General features: G+C 37.1%; 1 protein-coding gene across 6 annotated transcripts; it reads right to left on the bottom strand.

The window, feature by feature from the left end:
* Positions 1 to 4,561: 4,561 nt before the first annotated feature.
* LOC127806338 (nitrate regulatory gene2 protein) lies at positions 4,562 to 21,199 on the bottom strand. Of its 6 annotated transcripts, none has more exons than XM_052343586.1 (7): positions 20,969 to 21,199; positions 19,706 to 19,809; positions 18,242 to 19,409; positions 16,147 to 16,218; positions 10,743 to 10,951; positions 7,388 to 7,611; positions 4,562 to 5,645 (listed from the first exon to the last, which is right to left on the bottom strand). In XM_052343586.1, exons 3-7 carry the CDS (start codon positions 19,341 to 19,343, stop codon positions 4,940 to 4,942), a joined length of 2,313 nt encoding a protein of 770 aa, XP_052199546.1. In that variant the 5' UTR covers positions 19,344 to 19,409; positions 19,706 to 19,809; positions 20,969 to 21,199; the 3' UTR covers positions 4,562 to 4,939. The 6 variants fall into 6 exon arrangements, with proteins under 6 accessions (XP_052199546.1, XP_052199527.1, XP_052199552.1 ...); XM_052343567.1 differs by having other exon boundaries at positions 19,763 to 19,809; XM_052343592.1 differs by lacking the exon at positions 20,969 to 21,199 and adding an exon at positions 20,744 to 20,961.
* Positions 21,200 to 23,616: the final 2,417 nt, after the last annotated feature.

The raw sequence follows: 23,616 nt of genomic DNA, 5'->3' as shown, positions 1-23,616 counted from the left end.
CGACCTCGCAACAGTCCCTGCCTGGAACGTTGAATGTTCCAGGGGCATAACCCAGGTTAGATGATAAAACATCTAAGTGATGGCATGAAACAGTTTACATAATGCATGAAAGACATACGAACATGGCATATACAGACAAAACGACAACATGCAAACACATCTAACTTGAGAAATCTCCCTGACATACTCAACCTCCCGTGAAAAATCCATTCCACACACCGTTGGGGTTGACTTTGCCACGACATACTTAATCCTCGAGTGCCCTACTGTGTCACTTGTTCACCTGGATTAACCTTGTCCCATTCTCAAGAAGACCCCATCCCGTCCCATACAGACCCAACGACAACACGAAAAACCAATGCCCCGATGATATAAAAATCACACGCCATGCACCAACTCTTTTGCAAGTAAAAACAGTTGATGCAATATACCACATGATCAATATGCAAATAATGTCATGAATACATAAATAAAACGCATAAGCATAGCATCCCGAGTTCTGGTAAGACTGCTCACCTGAACTCACTACACTCACACCAAGACATTTCCAAAAATAAGGGTAAAACTAGAGTCAGACCACTCACCTAAACGTATTCGGATCGCATCGATCCTTATGCAATGCCTCGATTTGCGTGTCAAATCACGAACACTTGAACTTGCAGTCAACCTCAAACCACAACACTTCCTAAACACCATATTTAATTAAGGAGGCATTAAAATCCATTTTCCTCAATTTTTCCATAATTTTCTCTATTTTCTCCCATTTTTCACCTCGATAATTCCAAAATAATAATTTCCTCAAACATTTTCCCCAATTTTTCCACATGATAATTCCTAAAATAAATTAAGAAAAATACTAGAAAAGGAAATATCGATTTTGCCCTTGTCACACGCCCTCACGCGCCCAGCGCGTGAGTGCGCGTGAAGTATGGCTCGTGCGGCTCACGTGCCACCTTCTTCTCCGATTTTCCAACCGACGACGACGGCTCCGATTCCAAATTCGATAGTACCCCCTTATAGCCCTTGCTTAGTCGATCCAAGTGGTGCCATTTTCCAACCGAAAGGACGCCGAAAAAGCCCCTTAACGGCAATTGCAGGCGGCCAGTGGCAGTCCGCCACCCTCTTTCGGCCGAGTTTAAATCGGCCATTAAACTCACCCAAAATGCTCCCAAATGACCCCAATCTCCTTTCCTTGACACAAGGATTCAAGGCCCTTTAATCACTCACTCAAAAACATTCAAAATCACACCCGATTTGTTTCCAAAAACATCAAAACCCTCGTCTCATTTTATACCCAAAATCCGGCCAGATCTTGGCCAAGCTTGGTCCCCAAGCATTCCCTCGGCCGTATACAACCTCCCCCAAGCCAACCTCGGCCATCCCATCACTTGAAACAGCCTCCACGTGCTGTGGATTGCGGCGGCCAATTTTGCCTTGCACGTTCACACTACTAGATTTCATTTTTTACACTTTGGCCCCCAATTTTCTTCAAATGGCATTTCTGCCCTTTCTCCTTACCCCTGATCTTTCTAACAATACCACAAAGATCCATAAGTTTAGTACTTCTCATTTCCCTCTCAAAACTTTCAAAAAATTATCCATTTGACCACCCTCAGGCAAAATTAAAAAATTATACTTAGGCCCGGCTAGTTGATTTGACCTTAAATCCATTCATTTTAACCCGAAATTGCTTAAGGGTTGTTCCACACATAAAATATTGGTTCTTGACGCGTTCCGTTGACTTTTTGGATGTCTCCTACATCGATTCGATTTTTTCAACCCGGTCGACAGCTGTACCGAAAATTGTTCCCGATCCAATTTCATTCATCACTAAAAATCACAATTTGTATCACTTGTCAATACTATATCATTTTCCTTGGCTATCTAGGGTCCGGGGTACTCCCTCGGGCCGTTTCGATCACTTAAGACTGCGACAGTGTGTCCTGTAGCCTTATTCTTTCTATAATTCCACTTGTACCCTGCATCAAATATTATTTATAGCCTTAAATCATTCGATAATTCCACTTTTATCCTTTATCAAATACCATCTATAGCCTCAAATCATTCCTGGGTATTACAAATTGGCCTATGTTTCAAGATAATGTGGGATATTTTTTCCTAAGTTCTTTTCAACGTAACAATTTAGTTAGGTGTTAAATTATGTTCAATACTTACCCCTGTTTTGTGACCTAGACTATTGTGGGACCCTAAATTGGGGTAGTGCAATACTTGCATGCCTATACGGAGCACTTTGTCATGCATCTCAACGAGGAGCACAAAAGAGATCACTGGTCCCTTTTTCCTATTATAGCTATGGTCATGGGAGAGGTTTTGTGTGGGACGACCCATGAGGTTAGAGGAAGTGCACTTGGGGGAAATCCATCCCTTAGGCCATTGATGGAGGGTTCTAATGTCACATACGAAGAACCCCACTGCATATCAACTTCAACTCTACCGTGACGAGTTAGACCGACAAACAGAAGATCAGGTACATTTAACATTTTTGTTTATCATGTACATCATCTTTAAATAATATGTTCCTTATTTCTGTTTGAAGGTGAATTGGCAACCCTACACATTGGATATGATTACTCAGTTGCCTCCCATGTCTCAAGGGGCAGCGAATATGGCACGTAGAAGTGCCACTTATATGTTTTGATGTCATTGAGTGGCACTACCCATCACGTGTAGTGCCACAATTTGGATTGCGACAACCTAGCCTTGCTAATGCCAATACAAATGTGGATTTGCACATGCTAGACAAACGGATTTGGCTTAAGTACAATTGGGAGGGACACCAACTAAGACTACATTAAGTTGTGGGACAGTCAACATGAGGTTTTTATCTATGGGGCCCTATGGCAAACTAGTATTTCAATCAATAATGAGCACATGACTTAGTGTTGTAGTATCACTCGCTGTCTGATCTCATCACCAAAGGATTGTATCGTTCATTCCTAGGGTGGAATTCAATAAGTTACTTGCTGTCTGATCTCATCACCAAAGGATTGTATCGCTCATTCCTAGGGTGGAACTCAATAAGTTACGATGTGACATGTTGGAACTACTTGCTTTGCATTTCAATTTTTCATTATTTCTTTGATTTTTCAAATTTTTGGATTATAACATATTATTTTTCTGAACATCTTGTAATTGGTTGTTGATCATCGCATTTATGACAATGCTTATAGCACGATAGCTTGTTGGACTGACAATGCATCTTGTGCAAGCACAATCACAATATCGTACAACTTGGAGTTGCACCTCTATAATGTCCATCATGTTGACGAGCATTATAACGAGGTTGGAAGAGCAAGTGACCTAGTAGGTGAATGCAAGGGAGTTGAATTTGTAGGTGATGAGGTGAGTGACGAGGACAAAGTTAGGGTTGTAAGTGACTGGGTAGGCAAGGGGAAGGAAATAGGGGTTGCAATGAGTGAGGGGGACAAAGTTGGGGTTGCAAGTGACTGGGTAGGCAAGGGGAAGGAAGTAAAGGCTGCAGTGAGTGGGGGACAAAGTTGGGGTTGCAAGTGATTGGATAGGCAAGGGGAAGGAAGTAGGGGCTGCAATGGGGAAGAAGTCAGGATTGCATATTTTGATTCACTGGTTGGACATCCATGTGAATTGGAAGCAACATCATCAAGGGCATTGGAGGAGGGCATGCATCCCTCGCAACCCAGAGATGATATGATCATGTAAAATGATAGATAGAGATATAGCCCCCGACCTCCGATATATATTTAAGAATGGAAGTACTTGTTCTTAAGGTATAGGTCAAACGGTTAAATGAGTAATATATTAGTGTCAATCTGATAGATTGCGAATTTGATCATTGTCCTGCGCAAGAACCAAAGATATAACATGCGATTTATCTTTTTTGACATAATCGAGGATACGAATATCGAAAATTGCACAAGGACAGTCATCTCAAAAATGAAAGTACTTAATTATGTAATGATCTACCTCAATAGATAAACCTCTTGTTTTTTTAATTTTTTTTCTTAAACTCGTTTATTGTTCTCGAATTAAAAATGATGGAGACGAGAGAGTTTAATTGTTAAAAGCAAAAAAGAATTAGTGAAATGATGAAATGTGCATGTTAAAAAGAGACTCTTGGTGTGACTAATAGTTCTTTTGAAAAAAATAAAAAATAAAAAAACCTCTATTAAGAGAATCATAGTGTTACTAGTAGTTCTTTCCCACAACCCAAAAAAAAAAAAATGACGTGGCCACCTACATGTCATGGAGGATGCTAGGTTGGTAAGAATTATCAAAAGGATGCTATTCTGGAAATTTTTTTCAATACCAATGCTAAAACGGTCAAAAATGCTGATAAAAGTTCACTGCTTGTCACTGTAATCAACAAAACCTGCACCTCAACGCTCAAGCTTGCTCAATCATTAACTCTAGAGCATCTACTGGAATTTTCATAGTGACACAACATGAACCTGTACTGGTATAAATGCAGAATAGAAAGAAGAAATTAACTCTCCACAAACTGTCTCAAGAGCATTAAGATTAAAAAACACACAAAGCATGAATTTGAAACAATGCAAGTAGCTAAGGGAACACAGAGATATTATTGAAATGGAATATATAAGAATAAATGAGGGGGTGAAGTTGCACCTTAGCTCCTCATGTTTGGATGAACTATACAGTGCCTAACATGTCACTGACAGCTCTTAACAATGCAATAGCCAAATGATGACAGATTTGAGCCAAAAAGCCACCCCTTTTACAACTTCCCCATTCAAGTAACAATAGAATTAACCAGCCCTTTTTATTCCAGCCCAAGTAAAACATGCAATTAACCCCCAAGGAAGTCATTTATTTGTTCCCCATCCACAAATGCCAGAAATTATTCTCTCGCCTTGTACCAAAATCATTCGGTATCCCACAATTGTCTGTGGTGTTTGCTGATTCTCTACATGCAATTTCTTTATTTTTCTTGTTTTGTTAAGGGTATTCCCTGTTGGGACTTCAACTGATCATAACTAATCTTGGCTTCTTGAATAGCCTTTTGGAGATCAGTAAACATCTTCACTGAAGACTCAGAAAAGATATTCAAGTGACCAATAAAATTGACTAAGGCTGACTTGAAACGTTCATTACCAGCTGTATGATCCTCAGAGGTGTCGTCACTCAATAAATTGATGGCTATGTCAGGGTTGCTGCCTGCCTGCCCGGATGTTGAATGAGGATGCATACCCTTCCCTTCGTTCTTCTCTTGACGAGGTAAATGACGGGTGATTTCTGATGCCAAGAACTTTGTAGAATCTGCAACTTCCTTGGTGGGAAGGGTACCAAGTGCGTCCAGCCAAACACCACATGTGACATAAATGGGCGGGCCAAACTTTCGTAATGGTGGAGGTTGCATCTTCCGTTTCCTCTTGGAAGATTTCTGAGCAAGAGAAACACATTTGAATAGCCAATCATTTATGGCTTTCAAATATATTTTCTGAGCACCAATCCACTTTGTAAAACTTGAAGATAGAGAGTTCAGTTCACTTTCAAGATGGATGGTCACCAATCTGCCTGCTTCTGACGGTGAAGAGATTTTGAAGTTGGCATTGTCATAAACAGCTGATATAATGTTGAACTGATGCCGATGACATTGAAACATCAATACCCACATCCGCCTTAACCTGACATTTGTAACAAATGAAACAGAAGGACCCAATGAGTAAAATATTTGATTAATTACAATGAAACCACATATAAAGACAAACAAGTCATGAATGTAAACATACATATCAGGTAGGCTTTATATCCATGTATTATGCATATTTTACAGGTCTATGCAATGCATATGTGGTACTAGACAGCAATCACAACACTTTTCGTCTTTTCCCATTCTTCAGTCAGTTTCCTATTCAGATTACTAATCAACCATCACTTGGATCCTAGAAAAACTAAAGATGGAAATATCTGTACAGTGGTCTAAGCTGTTCCTCTTTGTTCCGTAAAGATCATGCTAATGACTTTTATCAAATACAGGATGCAAGGGATGAGGATCAACCATCATTTTATGTTTCTTCAGGACAGAAATTCCTAACCTCTAAGATGGAAGGGAGATAGAATTTAATGTCTAGTGAATACCTAAATAATAAGTCAAGGTAGAATCTTATAGTTAAACATTACATTATAATTAAATGTCTAGTGCTCATGTACCATACCTACCCAAGTTGCATAAATACCCCAATACCCAAGTTAAAGTTCTAAGGGGCTAATGCCCAGAAACACAACCAAACACACTGATACTGAATCCATGTAACATTGAATTCACCTTTATTTATTCAATCCTACTGTTAAGACCAATTGAGTATCATCTCCACGTGTACTATGGGTGCCACCATGTTGTCTCACAATGCGATAAGTCACAACATATGAACTGCCATATACTTTAGATTGATCATATGTAACAGACTTAATATATGTAGTGCTTTAGCATCTCACGTCTAAGTGGTCAATATCCAAATTGGACTCTTAAGAGCTCAACTAGACATACCAGTCAGTAATGGCTTAGCCAAATAAACACCTGAGTAATAACCCACTGCTGCTTGTGATAACATGCTTTGTCCCTTCTATGGCTAGGTGGAGCATGTCTCTTCCTTGTCTCCAATAGCACCTTGATTCACACACCCTCCTAGAGTCAGAAAAGGGTCCACAACTCCCTGCTGTTGGCATTATCTAAAAAACTAACTCCCTGGTACGGGCCTTGACAACCCATGCAAAAGACTTTTGGGGTTATGTGGCTCAGTGGTTAGAGTTACATAGCATGTCTAGTGCTTCTCCCATTTTCTTTCAACAAATTGCACCATGGCTAATCATGGAAATAGTAAGATCTCAAGACAAATATACTGAAATGAGCATTATATTCCTTGGATACACAAATTAGAATTAGTTTTTGTTTGCATTTTATTCTTCCATAGAAATTTTCAGGCATGACATTCAAACTAATAACACGACTTTCCTCAAGATAAATGATGATTTTCCCTTAATTTCGCATATTGCAGGGTTCAGGAACAGTGTTAATTTTCCAATATCAAATGGAGACTCCAGAAACAAATTCAAATTTGAACAGATAAGACGAAGTAATATATGGGATGTCAAAAGGGTGCCTAACTTGATCAAACTACTTGTCTGGAAAGACTGGAATATGTAATGGTAAGATTGGATTTGACATTGATCGGAACTATATATGATTGACATAGTATAGTACATTATTCATAAAAATGCAGTCTATATTTTTTCCCTGGATGAAGCACACAACTTGAATGTGACATGCCAGCAATAACTGAAATCAATCTATGTACATGTATGTCTTTTTTCTTGTGACCAATACTATAAGAATGATACGGAAAAAAAAAAACTAAGAGGCACGCACCCTTCAATCAACTCCTCAAGTTGTGGCTGCAGCTCTTGGTCTCTTAATTCTTCAATTTTCTTTGATATTGAATCAATTCTGTGAATTGCAACTCTGATTCTTGAGTGCAGGTCCTTCACAACAGCTCGAGTTTTATCAATCTTGTTGGACCTTTCTACATTAGATTCTAGCTGCCTAAGAAGTTTACACTTCCGATCATACTCCCTCCTGACCTGCTCGCTTGCCTGGAATTACAAATTTATATCAGGATAATCTAAGAATCCTAAAATTGTGGGCCTGATAATATGACATTTAAAACAACTTGGTAGCCATTCAAGTGTATATAAAGTCCCAACTAACAGACATCACATGTAATTACATCTCATGTGGTGGACATGGCAATGCAAGTTAGATAAATTCAGATAAAAAATACAAGGTAAGTTGGTCTTTTGATCTCTATTAAAACAAAATACAATATGGGTAACACACATCAGCACAAGCTTAGAATTTTAGAACTTAAAGAAAAGGAATCATTGATAGTATATTAAAATTTGACAGAATAAACTTGACTTCGGGTACATCATATCTTTGTGTGGAATGATGTGGTCAATATAAAGTGCCACAACTGACCATCACAACTGGACCAACTTGGTATCTAGTTCAACATTGCAGGAAGAGACAGCCATTGCAGATCGAGTTCAGTTACAAGAGAAAGTGAATGCCAATGGTAGCACATACTCAATTTGGAGAAGGGGCATGAGACGTGTTTATTATAAGTCTAACCACACCCATGCTTACCACCATCACTGGTACTGAAGACCACCAAAATGAAATCTCCTTTACCACCACTGCTCTCTCACCACAACTGTCCGACCATCAATATCCAGCACATCTACTAGGGTTAATCAATTCCAATATGGAGACAGCTTCATAAAAAGTCCTACTGGACTCAAAAGGATTCAAACTTGAGATTGACCTAAGTTTAACTGCATATTTAGTGTAAACATTCAGGATCTTGCCAAAAACAATAGTATGTAATCTCACGGGAAATCAATAGTTTGCTTTACAAAAATGATTAATAACACCCAGTAGAGACTGGTATGATTCAATTCAACATTTTGTTCGTTCGGGTTTGATTACTTCTTACCAAGCAAATCATTTTAAATTATGAAATGGCTCTTTGCAATGACGAAAACTATGTTGTGTGTATATTTTCTGCAAGGACACAAGTTCAGATTTGACAGGAAAGTTACAGTCAGCTTTCCAGTAAAGCTGTTAGGGTGAAGAAAACACAACCTCCTGGTCACATATATAAACTCATCTTAGATATAGGGCCAAAGATAGTTGGAAAGATTCAATTTTACTTAACCAGTATTGGTATGTTCTAAGTGTGACAAACATGTGGCTGTTGGGTTTAAGTGCAAGTCTCTAGTATGAACATATCTCCTACTTGGAATTGTTCGTGTTTCTTTAAGCCATATTGTTGTATTTTGTCATCAATTTTATCCACAAACACTTTCCCTGTTCATAATTAACATATAGGAAGCATGGACACTCTCTGGGTGCCTTACCCACATACAACACGTCATACACGACTAACGTAAATGGTGTTCCTAATTTTACATGTGTCCTTAGGTTAGAAGCATGGAGAATGCAATCAAGAGCACGGAATCGTTTTTAATAGAGTTTTTATAACCTTCTTGGGGTAACTTTACAAATATATAATTTAAGGAAAAGGATAAAAATCAGAGTTGAGCTTAATTACAATTCCAACAGAATTAGTTAATTTTTCTTCCTTTTTTCACATATTGCAAGATGTTTACATAGTCATTATTATAGATCTTGTGGTATCTTTTATGTTGGATTAGTGGTACTTTTTCTCCAATAGTTTTGTACACGATCATTATTACAAATTGAATGGTATCTTCATATTGTACCAGTGATACTTATTAAATATTTTCATTGCTTTTGGTAATTTTGTTCCCAAAAGCTACAAAAATAATAATAATCAAAAGCTTAATCCACAAAGAAGAACTTGGTGGAACGCACTTATATATGATACTAATTTAAAAGGCCTTGTAAAACATAAGGTTATAGGTAGAAATGACTGATGAGTTAGAATTCATGTAGACCAACCCCACAAGCAGGATAAAGGCCCGGCATGTTGCTGTTTTGTTCTATCCTATTCATACTTTTTTCAAATCAATGTATCCTAAATTTGCTTTTCTTTATCCATTCCCACTCATATCTGTATCAGTGCTTATTAGGTTACCACCATATGTATGTCTTCAAGTTCTAGCATGGTCTTCACTAAAATATGGCTACAAGGATAACAGGCATTGATATGACTTGGTCAGACCTCATATGAGTTATAAAGGTACAAACAGAAGTACGTATTTATTGATATTATTCCGTCTGACTATATGAAACAAGATTACAGGAATATCTAGTGGCTTACAGCAGACAAAAATCTACAATTACACAAATAAACAGGGACCATAATTCCTACAAGATCAAAATTGCATACCTTCAACCCTTAAAAATAAAATAAATGAATAAAAAATAAAAAAACTGGGCTTTGTGCCTAAATATCTCACATGAAGCTCTGTTGAAGGCCCAAAGAATACTACCATAGGACAGTTAAAGAAGATAAGTTATTGTGTAAAGATTCTTTCAAATCAGAGTATTCAATTGTGCAATATCAACCATCGATAGCTGTTCCCCTGACAGAAATCTGTACAACAGATTCCCTTAATAATTGTTTTTATTCACAAATTAAGTCAAACCAAACCTGAAGGAACTTATAAAGGACCAAGAAACTTTTCTTTATCCATTGGTTACATAAAAAGGTGGTTCTAAGTTTAAAGAACAGAAAATTTCAGAAGTCACACATCAGCGCCTGTCAACAATCTCCTTGAGTTCTACATAAACAAGTATGATCGTGCTACAGAAAATTTCAGAAGTCACATCAGCGCCTGTCAACAATCTCCTTGAGTTTTACATAAACAAGTATGATCGTGCTAATGATACTCAGAACTCAATTCAGTAAGTTCTGGAAGATGTTGCATCTTCATATAGTATCAAGAGATCATTCAGTTTGAAACATATAGAGTTTTCAAGTGAATGTTCAAAGAGATTGTAATTTACTTGAGAGTTGGTTAGCTTCTTTTGTTTGGCTTGAATAGTGAGTACAGTGAGCAGGCAAAAATAATACATATCAGAACGCCTTATCCATACCTTTAGCTCCATAATAGTGAAACAAATGAAGTTCTAGAAAATTTGAGGAAAAGGAACAAATGGCAGACCTATATCATATTTTCTTTTAAAATGAGCAAAATATGGAATAGCTACAGTCTTAATTATCAAATCACCATACCTTGACTTCATCATAAAGCTTCTTCTCCCAGGCATATAGTCTGTCCAAGGTAGAGGCATGACTTCCAGAGATCATACAGAAGTCAACAAAGAGATTACTTGTGAACTCCTCCATGTCATCTCTTGAGCCAGGAGGATTTCTGGATGAAGAGGAACGGGATGACAATGTCCGATGCCAAGTTAAGTACTTTACAGAAGCTTCAGCAGGCTCTAAATAGAATCAACAAATAATAATAATACTAAGACAAGTTAAATAAAAAACAAGATACTGAGAAAATTTTGTTCAAAGTTAATTCTCATATAATTGAATGCTGACAAATAAATTATATTTTAGTAGTAGCAAGTTTGCAATTTGGAGCAGTGAAACAGGGATCTGAATCTCTATTTATCAAGCATTTAGATGGTAAACATTGTAGCTTCACACACACAAATAAATGTCTGTATAAATAGTAGTACGTGAAGAAAAACACATACATGTTTTTGCAAGTACCTACAATTGTATGGTCATCCAGCAGTTTGTAGTGGACCATTTAAAGAAGGGAGACACATAAAAATTATTCATTTTCATTTTCCATAGCTGGGGAACAATTCTACTCATTCATATAAATAAACATGCAGTGTGTGTGCATGTGCCATGATTAAATTGACAAAGATAAGCATTTAACAGTGGTGATTTAACATTGGGTCTTATTATTTTATTTATTTTTGGGTTGAGCGTTAAAATATCTTCAATGAATAGAAAAATAAAGGGGTCATTCTATAGAGCCCGACGGGCTTACTGAGCCGCTTACAGAAAGGGGGAAAAAAGACAATTTTTCCCCCGCCCACTGCTACTCTCTCTCTGCTCGCTCGTCTCCCTTCCATGGCAGCTGCCTCGCGCCCATCGCCTCACTACCCTCGTGTCGCCTCCGTCACCTTGCTGCCATCACCGCCTCGCCTCGCCGACCGTCAAGATGCAGCGACGGTCGGCACAGCGAGGCGAGGCAGCGATGGCAGCGAGGCAGCGAAGGCGAAGCAAGGGCAGCAAGGCGACGAGGGCAAGGTGAGGGTAGCAGCCATGGAAGGGAGACAAGCGAGCAAGGAGAGAGCAGCAGTGGCCCACTTTGCAAATTTGCAAAGTGGGCGAAGGCAAAATCGTCATTTTTCTCCCTTTTAGTAGGGCGGTTAGTGAGCCCGTCGGGCTCTCTAGACTTTTCCAAAATAAAGATATATTGTGTTTAATGTCTTGTTTTAAATTGAATTTTTTTTGTGTTTATTTAATTACTTAGCCTTCCTAAAAAAATATTATTATTGGACTCCATAATAAGTGGAAGAAAGTTATAAAATTCAGTCCTTACCAAATACTAGAGTAATATTTAGATTTATCTTAATTAGATTAAGCTCCAACTAGTGTATAACTAAGAGGAGAGTTAACTCCTTGCTAGTGCATGCTTGAGGTGGCAAGAAAAGAGCAACAACAATGCGAACTCAACTGCCACTGCACATACACCTAGAAGCATAAATCCAGCTCCTGCTCATCCCATCTTCCTTGAACATCTGAAGTCCAGCACATGATTATGGCGTCTTTCTTACATATCTAAAATCTAGCTCAGGCTTATACCAGCTTTCTGGCATGAGAGGGAGAGAAAAATAACTTGCTCAAGCTTAGTAACATGATCTTTAAATCTCATCATAATATCATTCATACTTCTATTTTTACTAAATTGTCATTTGATATATTCAATTGTTGACTTGTTCAACTTAAAACATATGGATTCTACACTGTCATACAATAACTCAAGCTCGTGTTTCACACCTTCTTTTGTATGATCAACCAAGACAATAGCATATGCAAGTAATGAAGTAACATATACCAAGGCACCTCTTCTTGGATCTGCTCAATGCAGTTCCCTCTATTTTTACTAAACTTATATTCTATATATTCAGTTTATAGATCATGTTATAGTAAATTGAATTACTAGAAACATTTGTTGTGTGATGTGCAATCAATGAGTCTCTTTTTCTGCATAAATGCCATGACCTTAACAGAAGGCCATAGGTCCACACAAGTATTTCATGCATTTGGTAAAGTTAACGATTATAGCACAACCCCAACCCGGACACACACACCTAGTCAAAAAATTCAAAATTCTTAAAAAAAATAAGAACCATGATTATTTAAACCTCACCATCCTTTTACTTCCTAGACTCTTCCTCCATCCTTGAAACTTAAATTACATATGTTTCAATAATCTTAGCCAACATAAACTAAAAGCAGGCAGTAGATTAAAGATTTCCTCTTTTGGTAGCTCAAAAGAAAAATCTAGGAAGGCCATGTTTATTTGCACTTGCCATGCACCATCAATAATATTATATGCACAACATTAACAGAAAACAAGAGAATACATCCATACAGGCCGACTTATAAATTTATCCATCCAGAAGAAAAGAAAAATTAACAAAATCATGAGAATTATAAAACATTTAGAGTTAAGGTGATGATACGCTGTCATCTACAACAATGGCATCGTTCAACAAAAATTAAAGGAGAAAAATGAGGCATTAGTGCATAAAAAGAGTCCCATAAGGAAAAGGTGAACCCATGAGAAAGGCAGGACAGCCTTAGCTTAGCGCAAGGAAATACTCTAGACAAAGCCATTTAGTTGGAGGATTTATGTTGCCACCCAAGAGATCAGCATACAAAACATGGGCATGTCATAGAGTATGTGTGTGTTTTGGTGCACTTATGTTGACTCTGGTTAGAGTTATTATTTTATAATATACCAAATGTTGACTCTCCTTTTTAACAAATGCTACCTGCCCTAATTTGTCTTACAAAATTTATGGCCATACTTAGAGATGAATGGTGAGCTAGGTGCATTTAGGCAAGAATTTTATGAAATATTTGTAAAATTCAGGGGCCTAAATGCAATAAACCTGCATGCTAAGGACTGAAAATGGGATAAAGGAAAACCCAGAGGGCTTCGATGCAGTCAGATCCAAGATTTGGGGGTTTTGTGAAATTTTTGAAAAATTTCAGCCTTAGCTCAGATTTTGGAAAGATTTGGGTTAAAGGACAAATTTGAGAAAATAGGGGCTTTATGATATTTCGTGAAATGTTGGGTATAAAGGGTAAATTTGACAACCTTAAGGCACGTCAGGGAATGTTAAGCCTAAGTAAAGTTCTAAAAACATGTTGTTATAACTTTTCCATGGGAGTCAAAGATTCAGTTAAACATTAATGTCTGTACATTATGTTTATTCTGCAGGGACACCTAGACAAAGGAGGATCCACTGTGAACCTGAGACAGTGGTGGTCACTACGTGGGGCAGTGCATTGCATGTGCATATGAAACTGCATTTCATACATCAGATGAATTTTATTGCATAAAGTTTCAATGTTGTTACTGTCCATGGACTTTTCTGTCAACTTGGCCAAGGATGCACCTTTTCTTTACCCCAGTCTAGGAGCATAAGGCTAGGGTCTGTAAACACCTTAAATTGAAACCAGGTAAACTAATCGGGACATGGTGAGATGCCGTGCAGTTGAGTCCAATTTCTGTAGCTAGGATGAGGTAGGAACCCGAGGTGGCAGCTCCATGTAAGCGTGCACAGCCAACATAATCCCAAGGCAGACAGGAAGAGAAATTGTTGTTTTGTAAAGTTTTTACAAGCATGTTCGTCTTGCTCCTGTGGTATGCCTTACTCAGAAAATGTACTCATCCCTTTTCCCCCCTTTACTAAGTAGTCATTACATGTTCTGACAAAGACAAAAGGATAGCGATCGAGTGACCTTGTAGAGGTCAAAGAACTTATACCTATTGAAGGATTGGTGTCGCCAATCCGAACAGAGTTCAAGAGCATAATCTTACATGTGACAACATCACTTAGGTATTGTTGTTTTCTTTGGAATGTAATTCCTAGCCTAAGGCTTGGTAGTGGCATTTCATTTGTTTGAAGAACATGTGTATGACAAGTTGGAGTTTTGGTTTATATTTGATGTAATTCATGCTTGCCTTAGGTTTTGAATGTTCTGTAATGAGTCAGTCGGTCTGTCTTGGTTGTATGATGGATGTACTATTGCATTCTTAGGTTATATTTAAAATGAATTTCCACAAGACAGAACATATAAAAAAAGACCACTCACCTTCACTCAAGAAATATATATGGAGGGCGTACTCACCAGGAAAGGTTTCATGCTTCTGCAGAGTTTTCTTTAGCCCGGTGAGTGGGAGAACAAATAAAAGGCTCACAACCCGATTATCCCTAGCTACTAACTTACAATCAGGTGTTCTCCCCTAGTAAGAGAGTTGGTGCTCTCCATAATACCCTGGGCTAGGGGTGGGGAAAACACTCAATTGGTATTATGTTGTTGTGCTAGGATTAAGGCTTGGTATTATGTTGTCATGCTAGGATTAAGGCTTGATATTATGTAATTGTGCCTAGCCTAATTCAATACCTTTTTCCCTCAATACAAGTTTTATCTAAAAGAGAATAAAATCCATCTGGTAGTATCTTTATTCAGAAAAAGTAAAATAAATAAATAAAATAACGCCCGCAATCACATCTTGCTGCTGTCTAAATTTTATGTATAACAAATTTTAATCTCTTATTGGTAACAGCAATTTGAAAGTATTATGAAATCATTGGAAACAATGAATCACATGGTAATAAAATATACATTTTCTTTTCATGGCCCTCTTTGTGTTCTTTTCCTCATTTTTGCAATGGCATATCTCATTGTACGATTTCTAACTATGTATTATATTTGTCAAAACAAAGTAATGTTAATTATAATGCCTTAGGCCTTCACCCAAAAGTGCTACTTGAAAGTGGCCTATGACCTCATGGGACCAAGTAATATACCCTAGAACTCCTGAATAGACTGCCCATGTGGGATTGGGTTGTGGCAAGTTCCTATTGTTTAATTCTTGGCACTCTCACCAAGCTAGAAATCTCATATTTCAATCTAGCCCAGGTCAACCTCAAAGCATTTTCCTAGTCTATGCCCACTTGGTAGTGGTCCTAGTTCGCTCTAATACCACTTGTAAACCCACAGGTTCTCACTCAAAGTACTAGCTAAAGGCAACTTATGGGTTCATGGTACCAAATAATATAACACAAGACCTCCTCAATAAACTTCAAATGTGGGATTAAGTCATGACATTATCCAATTATAGATGGAACTAGAAAGAATTTGAATAAAGAAAATGAAACAACTTTCTAATCTTGTACAGTTTAGAAGTATTCCAAGTGAAGAAGGTATTGCAATCATGCCTTACCTATGGTATGATAAGATATGGTATTGCTTTACCATGCATGAGTAAAACAATAAAAAAATCCCAGAAAGTTGATCAGACACCAAAAATGCATCGTGATGCTGATGCATTGGCATACAAATGAGTACATGGGCTTAAGAGAACTACCTTCCTGAACTTGGTTGAGATCTTCCCCACAAGAGAAACAATTTTTCAATAATGTTGAAGTCATCGATCCACCTGCCATATTAGCATATATGGTCATTATACCCATTTACATAAGATGCAATTTTCTAAAATAATTCCATAACTTGGATAGGTTTTTTTTTTTTTTCTCTTTTTGTCCTTGGTCCAATTTGTCCGAAGAAATAGTCCCCAAAATAACTCCAACTAGATAATCATATTCTTTTCCTATTAACAAGTGCCACTAAATAAGTGGAAGTTACAAGAACAGTACTGGCCACACACACATGAATTATACAAAGGTATGGACTCAAGTTGACACTAAGTTTAAACTTACCTGTCATGACCTATTTAGCAAGCACATGAAACGACTTAAATCTATACTTGGGGCTTCCACTCCTCAAATATGTGATATATTCCCTCAACAAAAGCAACAAACCAAGCACCCGCATTTTGAACAACTTATACCATATGAAATGAGTTTGCCTCAACACTTTCAACTTCAAGGTTCTCCAATAAATCAACTTGTCCCAAAACAAGATTTATCCACTCAATTAAAAGTCTTAGGGGCAGTTTAGAATAGAAAATGATTTCAAGTTTTCAATTTTCTATGAAATCTCTAGTTTCCATTTTACATGGAAAATTTGAAAAACATGTTCAAAATATGTTCAAAAAAGAGAGAGATGTTCTAATTTCTTTTTGTGCAACTTGTGTTAAAGAATGAGATGCAGCAGATTTGGGGAAAATTCTTGGAAAACTGCATTTTCCAAATCTCCAAATTTATAAGGAAAACTTAGAAAACTCATTTTTAAGTATTTTCCAAGTTTAGTTCAATTTTGGAAAATCACATTTCCGAAATCTCCATTTTCTGTTTGGAAAAACTTTGTATTTGAAGAAGTATTCTAATTTTTTACACAACTAAACAGCCCCTAATCCCCAGTTTTCTGGAAAACTACTCTAGAAAATGGAAAATTTGAAAACTTGTTCAAATCCAAAACTTTTCCAAACAAAAAATAGAGCACGATTTTCCAAAATGAACTAAAAATGGAAAACACCTAAAATGAGTTTTCTATGTTTTCCTTATTAATTTGGAAAATTAGAACACGTGGTTTTCCAAAACTTTTTCCCAAATCATCTCAATCTCCTTCTCTAACCCAAATTACACAAAAAGAAATTAAAACATCTCTTTCTTTTTCGAACATATATTCCAAATTTTTAGTTTAGAAATTAGTTTTCTATATTTCTAACAATTGAACATGTTTCCAAATTTTCTATAGAAAATGAAAACTAGAGATTTTATAGAAAATTGGAGACAGAAAACTGGAGATCATTTTCTACAACTAAACAGCCCCTTACATTTCATCCACCCCAAGTTCCAATCGTATAAGCAAACAGATGTTTTGCCACCACAATATGTTCTGATATATGAGAATACACACTGTGTGGCCTCTCACCTCAGCTACCACATGTATTGGCACAAACACAATTCTAACAGAAAATCTCCACTCTCTTTCTATCCTCCCCATTTGCAAAAAACAACAAATAATAAATTCCATTAATAATCTTAACAATAATAAACTAATTAAAACAAACTCAACCCACACCTTTACGGCATTTCCACAACCTAGCCCATGCAAATTGACTCATAGTCCAACCTTCCACACAAATTGAAGTATGGAAGCCACCATCTTGCATACTTATTCCCTTGACATGCATACTTTAGAGTCAATTCCTTAACCAGGACTCATGAACCCTCACAACTCACTGATTTCTAATCAAGTTCAATTAGCAAATAAGAATAATTTGTTTCTTCCACCTAAATTCCAGTAAATCATCTTGACTGCTTTTAATCTAAAAGAGGATTTTTGTCTGCCAAGTGCTAGCTAAACAAGATAGGGTACAATTTTTAATCAACACATCTATTATCTTCAACCTCAACTACATACTTGACATTTAAAATGCATCAATGGCTAGTGTAGGAATTAGATAGCCAAAGTAAATATGAAATGAAGAATCATTCAAGAAAAAAGCAATTTCAAAGAAGGAAGAGGGGGATGGGGAAGGAGGGAGGGAGAATTACGTTCTTTTCCAGGAAAAATTGGACGATAATGGAACTTATTTGCTTCAAGCATCCGTGGAACTTCTTGTCCAGACTCCGAGGCTTTCATAAATAGATGTTCAATTTCTCTCATGCTTGAAAAAAAGTCCTTAGAAGTATCCCTATTTTCTTGGGCATCCCGGTTAGCCATCCCTCTTTTCTTATCATTGAGAATTGCAACTCCGGAAGACGTGGGTCTTGATGGTGACAAATCAGGAGAGTTTCTTTTGCCCCCATTCAAAAGCATGCTTGCTGAATTTACTCTTTCTGCAGATGGAAGTTCACTAGTACCACCATGGCCTGGATCCCTATTAACATTTACAAAAGTTCGTACCAGCATATCAGTAGGTGGCTCATCAAATTCATCTTCCGATTCCTGAGACTTCTCCATTCCAGGAGAAGAAATTGTCTCTTCTCCTTCTTCCTGCTCAGGAAACCCATCCTTTTCCATAAACAGTCTTGTGTTATCACCATTCCTGAACCCTTGGTTTAATCCCCTCCCTTCCTGTGAAGAAAAGTGATCGTCAATTGGATGGGAAAGACCAAAGTAGTCCCACTGTGGAGTTTCAGGTTTGAGTGAAGGAGTTCCAGAGGGTGATGCTTCAGGTCCTCCAGTCGAGTACAATGTGTCGCTCTGTGGGGTACTTGAAGAAAGAATGCAACCTGTAACAGGTACAGAGAGTTTTGTTTCAATTTTTCTGGAAAAAGAACCTCCGAATTTCATATGATTTTCCTGATAACGGCTAGAGGTGGGTGGAGAAGGTGATGGCGAAAGGTTTCCAGTTGCATCCACATGCTGTGACATGGACGGGGGAGAATATGAGAACTGGGAAAAGGACTTGTCATTTAGCGTAAGTGGATCTGGAGTTGCACTAGTAGAAGTGAGCAAGGAAGATTCAACTGGAGCTTCAGGTCCAACATATCTCCATAAAGCAGTTCCCACAATTTTCAGTGACTCTATATATGCAACATGAGTGGCTGCTAACAAGCACCTGCCATCAAGTGCTTCTTTAACAAGCTTCTTTCTCTCCCGGCAAAGCACTGAAGCCTTATCTTCTTCTATTCTAGAGTTTGCGGCCCCCATGAATCCTGATACGGCTATGTTTCTGGAATTCCCACTCTAGAAAGTAATCAGAACATAAGGTTACTCCTGGAAACAATTACATACCAAATACATCAGAAAGAAAAAGAAGAGGAAGAAAAAAAGATGTGGCAAGGACTCCAAATCCAAATACTGATAAATTCAAAGAAAAAAAAACAGACAAACAAATCAAAATGATATCATCCCCTGGTTTCGCTTATGACAAGAAAACGTAAAATTGTAGTTTGCAAATTGTAAGTAATAAAAGAGAAATTATATTTAAAGGCATAAAAAGCAGTATTGACAGAATTCTGATGCATAATGGTAAAACCAGAGCAGCATGGATCGAAAGCATCAACCATTACCTCAATTCTAACAATATATTCTCAATTATAGTTTTCAAAATTTTCTTAATGCCTCACCATGCGTAGATTGAAATGTTTCCTAGCGCATCACTTTGCCAAGGATCCTGTAAATGGAAACATATATGCAAATGTCAACACATAAAAACAAAAACAAAAAAAGGAGATATATAATATAAAGGAAAACAGGAGCAACAGAAGGTCATCCTTGTTTAACAAAATGTAAAAACGTCCATAGTTAGAACAGTGAAACCCCCATGAAATGGAAACTAACCAAGATTTGTTCAGATCAGTATGTAACAATGGAGGTCATCAGTAACATACAAAGAGATGAACAATGAACAAGCAAAAATATCTTGCAGAAGAAATACATCAGTCATTCACTACATAAATAAGCAGAAAAGACTAGTTCCTAAACAGAAGAAAATTAAGTTAAGCAAAAATGAAAGACATAAAGCTGAAAAATTCATCATTAGACACAGATATGGAAGCACTTCACTTCAGAAAATTCAACTTGAAGTCCATTAAAAGTAAAGTTCATTGAAGACGATGAAATGTTGCTCCGGCTAGCGTTGCTTTTGAAGCAAAAAAAAAAAAGGATGGGCTACCAATAAAGAGAGAGGGCACAGATTCAAAAGTTGCAGAATTCGAACTAAAGCCTAGAAAGAAGAAAACCCAAAAGGGAGGGAGGGGGGCATCTCCCAGAATATTCATCAATAATCGGTGAATTTGCCCCAAAAGTCACCTGTGCGAAGAGATGCCAAGAAAATCTACAAGATACGAAGCACCTCTATGTAGCTCCTATTAACAAAAACAAATCAAACCCATAAGAGAGAAAGAGAATAATACCTTGAAAAAATTTGCAAAGAAAAATCCCAGTACGACAGACTCAAAAGATTGCAATCAAAAGAAAAAGAATTACAGAGTTTAAGCAATCAAAATCCCAGTACGACAGACTAAAAAATCCATAAGATTGGCAGCAAATTCAAAGTTGAACAAAACAAACTGAAATGGGTAGACAGAGAGGGGAGAGATTGCAACCTAGAACGCATAGGATCCAACCAATTGAGTAGCTGGAGCCCATAATTGAACAGATGTGACTCAACCCAAAACCAAATCCAAAAGGACTTGCTCCAAAAAAAGCTGAGAACTCAGATGCGTAAAGTGAAAGATTTGGGGTGAAAGACCTCGCGAATGAAGTGATTTGGACTGAAAGACCTCGAAGTAGATGAAGTAAGAATTTTAATTTTGCGGATGTTGGTATACCTGGGTGCTCATGTCAATCGATGGGGTACGGAAGCCATGGATTTCAGAGAAGACCCAGATGGCAGAATCACGAGAGACTTGATTTTAACACAGAGAGAGAGAGAGAGATTAAAGGGAGAATCTGGTGGGGCGATCACCATCATCATAGATGATGTAGCTTTAGCTGCCTCCATGCAAAAAGCATGTATCTTTTTGGCAAATTCCCCCCTTTAGGCTTTAGCTTAGTGAGAAAGCTGGAACGTCAACTTCCATTGCCTTCGTCTTTTTAAGCTTTTCTAATATTCGCCATTTTCCAAGTTACCACCTCACGAAGTAAACGCTGTTTCAACGTTAAAATATACTTACTTTTAGGGAGAAGGACCAATAGCCAAAAAAAAAATAAATAAAATAAACGTTTTAATTTTGTAATTGAATTTTAATTAATTTAATTAAATATAATTTTATCTAACATTTAAAATTAATTTAAAAATACGTATCATTACTCACATGATACGCCACATGTTATAAAAAATATAAGTGAAATTTATGTATATATATATAAAATAAATAAAATAAAAAATTAAATAACTAACTAAGCTTAAATGGATGAGGTTTAACTATAAGAATTGGGCAAGGGAGCCTAATTGAACGAGAGGACAACATGAAAAAGATGCAAAGAGGAAGAAAATATGGTCTCGCCCACCGTCGAAAAGTAGCGATGATGGTGATAGAGGGAGAAGAGGTGGGATTTGCCAAGGGAAGAAAGGTCACGAATGATGAGGGAATCGATTAGAGAGCAGGGAACCCAACGCCTAACCGTACCAAATCAGCTAGCCGCTCTCCTTAGGGGGGTGATTGGGATTAACCCCGTTCCCCAGAGAAGAAGACGAAGAAGCAGAGAAGATGGCAATTGCTGCTACTGTTCTGGTTCAATTAGAGCTCTCTCACCCAATTCTTAAAGTTAAACCCCACTCATTTAACCTTAGTTATAATTATTTAATTTTTTTCTTTTTTTATATATACATATAGGTCCCACTAATATTTTTTTTTAACAAATGACGTATCACATGAACAATGACATATGCTTTCTAAATTGATTTCAGCTGTTGGATAAAATTGTACCAAATTAGAATACAATTGCTAAAATTGAAACATTTAGATAAATTTACAAAAAAACAAAAAGGTTTGAATTTTTTTTTGCCATTTGCCCTAGGAATAATGATAATTGAAGGTGAATCATTCGTTACATTATTATTCTTAAAATTAGGGTATGTGGGTATTTTACTCATTTAATCTATCATTTTACTTAATGAATTCAGTTAATTCCATACATACTCATTTATTTTTTGCTCGAGCTTGAAAAGAACAATAGTTCAAATAGAAGAGAAAAGAAATTTAAGGTAATAATAATACCAAAAATACTACTCAATTGACATGTACTCTTAGGCCAACCTTGGCCTCAACCCACCATGCTACCCATCCTCAGCCTTGGACCATCTTGGCAGCCCACCTCCACCTCGGACTGCCATGCCAGGCCCCCCTCAACCTCAAGGTACCACGCCCCAACTACCCTCAACCTCAAACTATTAGACTATTTATGATCTCGAAGATCTATCTAGGCTTGGCTTAGCTTACAAATGGGGTCTTCCACATATTTGAGGGCAAACCAATTCAACCTAGAATTGAATGACCAAATCCGATTAGGATTCTCACCTAAAATTAAGTGGCAGGCTCAATCAATCATAATTTAGGATTACGTCGTAAAATCTAGCAATTAATTTTAATCTCGATAAATTTAGAATAAATCATTTCTTCTAAATATTAAAAAAAGTGATTTTAAGAGATAAATTTTCAAATCCATTTAGGATCACTATTTTTAAATCGCATCTAAAAAGGAGACTTAATCTAGACAAAAGATTATCTCTAATATACTATAAGTAGATGAGAATCTCTCATTCTAAATAAACATTCTCAATTGCTATAATATCCCGAGAGTCCAAGGTCAAACCTAAAAAGGAACTCTAGAAAAATTAGTATATATATCGAAAATAGTAAGGAATGAAACAACACTAATTAAATGTCTTTTGAACTAAATATGGATAAAAAAACTCCCGAATTAAACGTATTTCAGGCAGGATAACTCAAGAATGAGTGACATTTGGAAAGTTCGTGTAAACCCATCAAAATAAATTGATTTGGTCCTTCCTATCGCTCGATGCTGGATGTTACAGGTAATATCAGAGCCGACCCTTGGAGAATGTGGTCTGATGAGGGTGGGAAGTGGCGCCGGGGCACGAGGGCTTGAACAAGGAGCAGCTTCTAACAAACTTCTAGAATGGCATCCCCCAAAAGGGAGAAGATCTGGGACCAGTTGTAAGGTCATATTACAAGGACATTATATGCTCAAAGAGGAGAGAATGTAATATCCCGCGAGTCTAAACTCAGGTCCAAGAAAGAACTCTAGAGAAACTAGTATATATATCGAGGATAATAAGAAAAGAAACAACGCTAACTAAATACCTTTGGGGCTTAATATGGATAAATAATTCTCAAATTAAGCGTGTTTGAGCTAGAGTAGCTCAAGAATAGGTGATCCCTAGGAAGTTCGTGTAAATTCATCAAGATAAGTTGATTCGATTATTCCTATCGCTCAATACGAGATGCTCCAA

This window comes from Diospyros lotus, chromosome 1 (assembly GCF_014633365.1).
Source record: "Diospyros lotus cultivar Yz01 chromosome 1, ASM1463336v1, whole genome shotgun sequence".
NCBI classification, from domain to species: Eukaryota; Viridiplantae; Streptophyta; class Magnoliopsida; order Ericales; family Ebenaceae; genus Diospyros; species Diospyros lotus.
This window is presented reverse-complemented; position numbering and strand designations above follow the sequence as displayed.